The sequence below is a fragment of the Corvus brachyrhynchos genome, unplaced genomic scaffold (assembly GCF_000691975.1).
Source record: "Corvus brachyrhynchos isolate BGI_N302 unplaced genomic scaffold, ASM69197v1 scaffold55, whole genome shotgun sequence".
NCBI lineage: Eukaryota > Metazoa > Chordata > Aves > Passeriformes > Corvidae > Corvus > Corvus brachyrhynchos.
Genome location: NW_008238314.1, coordinates 847,073 through 849,729, shown reverse-complemented (window position 1 = coordinate 849,729; position 2,657 = coordinate 847,073). Strand labels below are relative to the sequence as shown.

Genomic DNA, 2,657 nt, shown 5'->3' with positions numbered 1-2,657 from the left:
CTGCCCTTTCTCGGCCCTAATAGCTGCAGTCGGTCATGCACCTGTACTTCTGAGAAATGGTTCCTTTCCAATCACTTAAACAGGGGCGTTTACGTAGGTGCAGCCAATGTTTTGCTTTGAAGCCATAACCCAAGCATGGTGGTGCTGCTAATCCCCTTAATTCCTATGTGTGCAGCCCCAGCTTTCTGCTTCTGAAGGCCTTTTTGGAGGAGGAGGGCAAAGAAGTGGCGTGAATAAAACCAGAATGTGTGTACCTGTTAGTGACAACTCCTGGGCTTCCCAGTTAAGCAAAGACGCTTGTGTGTCTGTCAACACATCATTCAATACAGGTGTGAAACTCGGAGGCTGAAAACAGAAGGCACAAAACCTTGGGATAGGGCAAACGTTTCTAAAATTTTATGTATCCACTGTTTTCTTGGGATGGAGCGTCCCATTTATGGCACTAAATCTAATAACCCTAAGGCTTTTCTTCCTAATTTAAACCATGTCAGACAAACTTGGAACCACATGTGTGTGTCAATAGCACAGTCTGACTGCCTGCTAAGTTCTGACAATACATCCATTTCCCATGGCGTTCTGTAAATCTTGCAAGTTTAGAATTGCTCATTGTTTGAAGTTGTGCAAAAAAAAAAAAACAAACCAACATATGGGAAGATGAACCCAGTTTCCCAGCTACTTGCTCAACAAAAGTGCTCTTGTCCCACAGAGTGATGAGCAAAATCAGAACTAGGCCTCAAATGTGGGATTTTCTTTGGGACACAGCAGGAAATGCTGGATTGACTTCCAGAGGCTGCGACTGCTGCCCTTTAATACTTCAGCAGCAGCAAAGTCCATTCAGTTATGAATAATTTTTCACTTGAGTTGGAAATGTGTGTCAGTCTCTACCCTTATCTTTGAGATCTGTCTGTGCCCAGCTCTGCTGGGCTTTTCCTAGGATAGAACACAACAAAGGTACTATTCATTCATGCTGTTAATTAATTGGTGTTGCACGTGATACCTAATACAGGGAATTACCAGTTTAAAAGCCTCGAAATAGAAATGTGGAGTGGAAAGGAAAGCATCTTCGTAATTTTTTTTTGAACTAGCATTGGTTCAAGATAGAAACTCTTGCTAATAGCTGAATTAAAAATATGAAAACCTCCTTGTTTGTCAGCATAGTCAGTGTCACTCGGATCAGCAAGGACCAGAACAAGGCCACCAAAGGTGTGTCCATGCAGCTGCCAGCTGCGCCTTTGGTTTTGCTGCTGGTTTTTGATGTTAATTCTCCGATTTGAAAAGATCCTGACCACCTTAAAACAGCTTTTTCAGGCTGAAAAGTCTTCCCCATATCCCACCAGGTGGCACTCGCCTATAAAAATTTGTTCTGGGAGTTTCGTGGTTGATCTCCAGCTTTCCTGGTGCAAAGGCTTACATTTTTGCAGCGAGCTTTACAGTTCCCTGATTAGCACAGAAGTTTTCCTGGCCTTTATGTAATATCCAGGGAAGTGTTTCAGCAAAGAGCTCAACTGTTCTGTTGCACTACCTGAACACAAATCGTGTTGGGAAGCAACTTCTGCAACAGGTTTGCTGGCTGTCACACCTGGATCACCACCTGGATCATCTTGTAAGTGCTTGACGTGCTTCCTCTGACCAACCCCAGTGAGTTTAGCTGGATTATTCAGGACACTGAAGCCTCTGTACACATATTTTTAAGCTGCATTGTACCAAATCTGTGCCAGCTCCAATCACAGTTTATGTGAATTAAGACTTAGAAATGCACTGACCTTTCTCAGGATTTCACTTAGAGAAAGACCCAGAAAAGGCATAAAATTTGTCTTTTGAAAGAAACTTCTAGTGCTTGGAGAAAAAACCAAATCCAGTCAGGGATGCAAGATGCTGTAACTCCAAGTAAGCCACCAGATAGCGCCACCACATCATCGTTTTGGGGTCAGATCATCGTATTTTGCTCTGCAAGAATAGTTTTTACGGCTCAGACCCAAGTGCTGTCGGTCTCTGAGCAGGATTAACAATACTGAAGCTTTAATTTCTTCACCACTGTTTGCATAAACGGCTGCTTCCAAAATCTAAAAATCTAAAAATGCAACACAAACAACTACCCCAACCTTATTTGTTTAAATGCTGCAGAATGATTGCTTGTTTCAGAAACTGTTATAATTTAAGAATTAAAACAGCAGATGGCACATTAGGCCCATTGAATAGGGGATAAAAGACTTGATGCTGTTGAAAAAGTCCTCTGAGAAACACTTCCAAGATTATTTCTGGAGATTGTTTCTCTATGATGTCTTTGTGTTACGTGTGATTAATTTATATTTTTCCATTTATTGTTCATTTTGAGGCCATTAACCGTTGGGTTTTGTTAGTAGGATAACAGGGCTAAGAGAGAAAACCTCTAATTTTGCCTGTTTTGATAATCAGCAGAAATATTAAAACGCAAAACAATGTGCATCGTCACCTTAATGAGAAGTACACATTTTTATTTTGGAGGAGAATCATGGGATTTAACATGGTGATGTGTTTCTTTGTAATTTCTGCTTGTACATTGCTGGTTATCAAAGTTGCCTTAAAAAAAATAGATGCAGAAATTTGGGCAGCCTCCAAATTTTATTGCTAAATAGCCCACAGAGGCCTCTCTGCACTCAAAATGAGCTGCTCCCTAT

The 2,657-nt window shown here is 41.2% G+C and overlaps 1 protein-coding gene across 1 annotated transcript in view; it reads right to left on the bottom strand.

The window, feature by feature from the left end:
* Nucleotides 1-2,657, bottom strand: part of ADAMTS1 (ADAM metallopeptidase with thrombospondin type 1 motif 1) — a gene marked incomplete at its 3' end in the record, with an annotated part of 9,409 nt that overhangs the window by 6,078 nt on the left and 674 nt on the right. Inside the window, exon 2 of the mRNA XM_017733717.1 lies at nucleotides 255-345. Coding sequence (XP_017589206.1) covers nucleotides 255-345 — 91 coding nt within the window. The remainder of the gene's footprint in view (nucleotides 1-254; nucleotides 346-2,657) is intronic.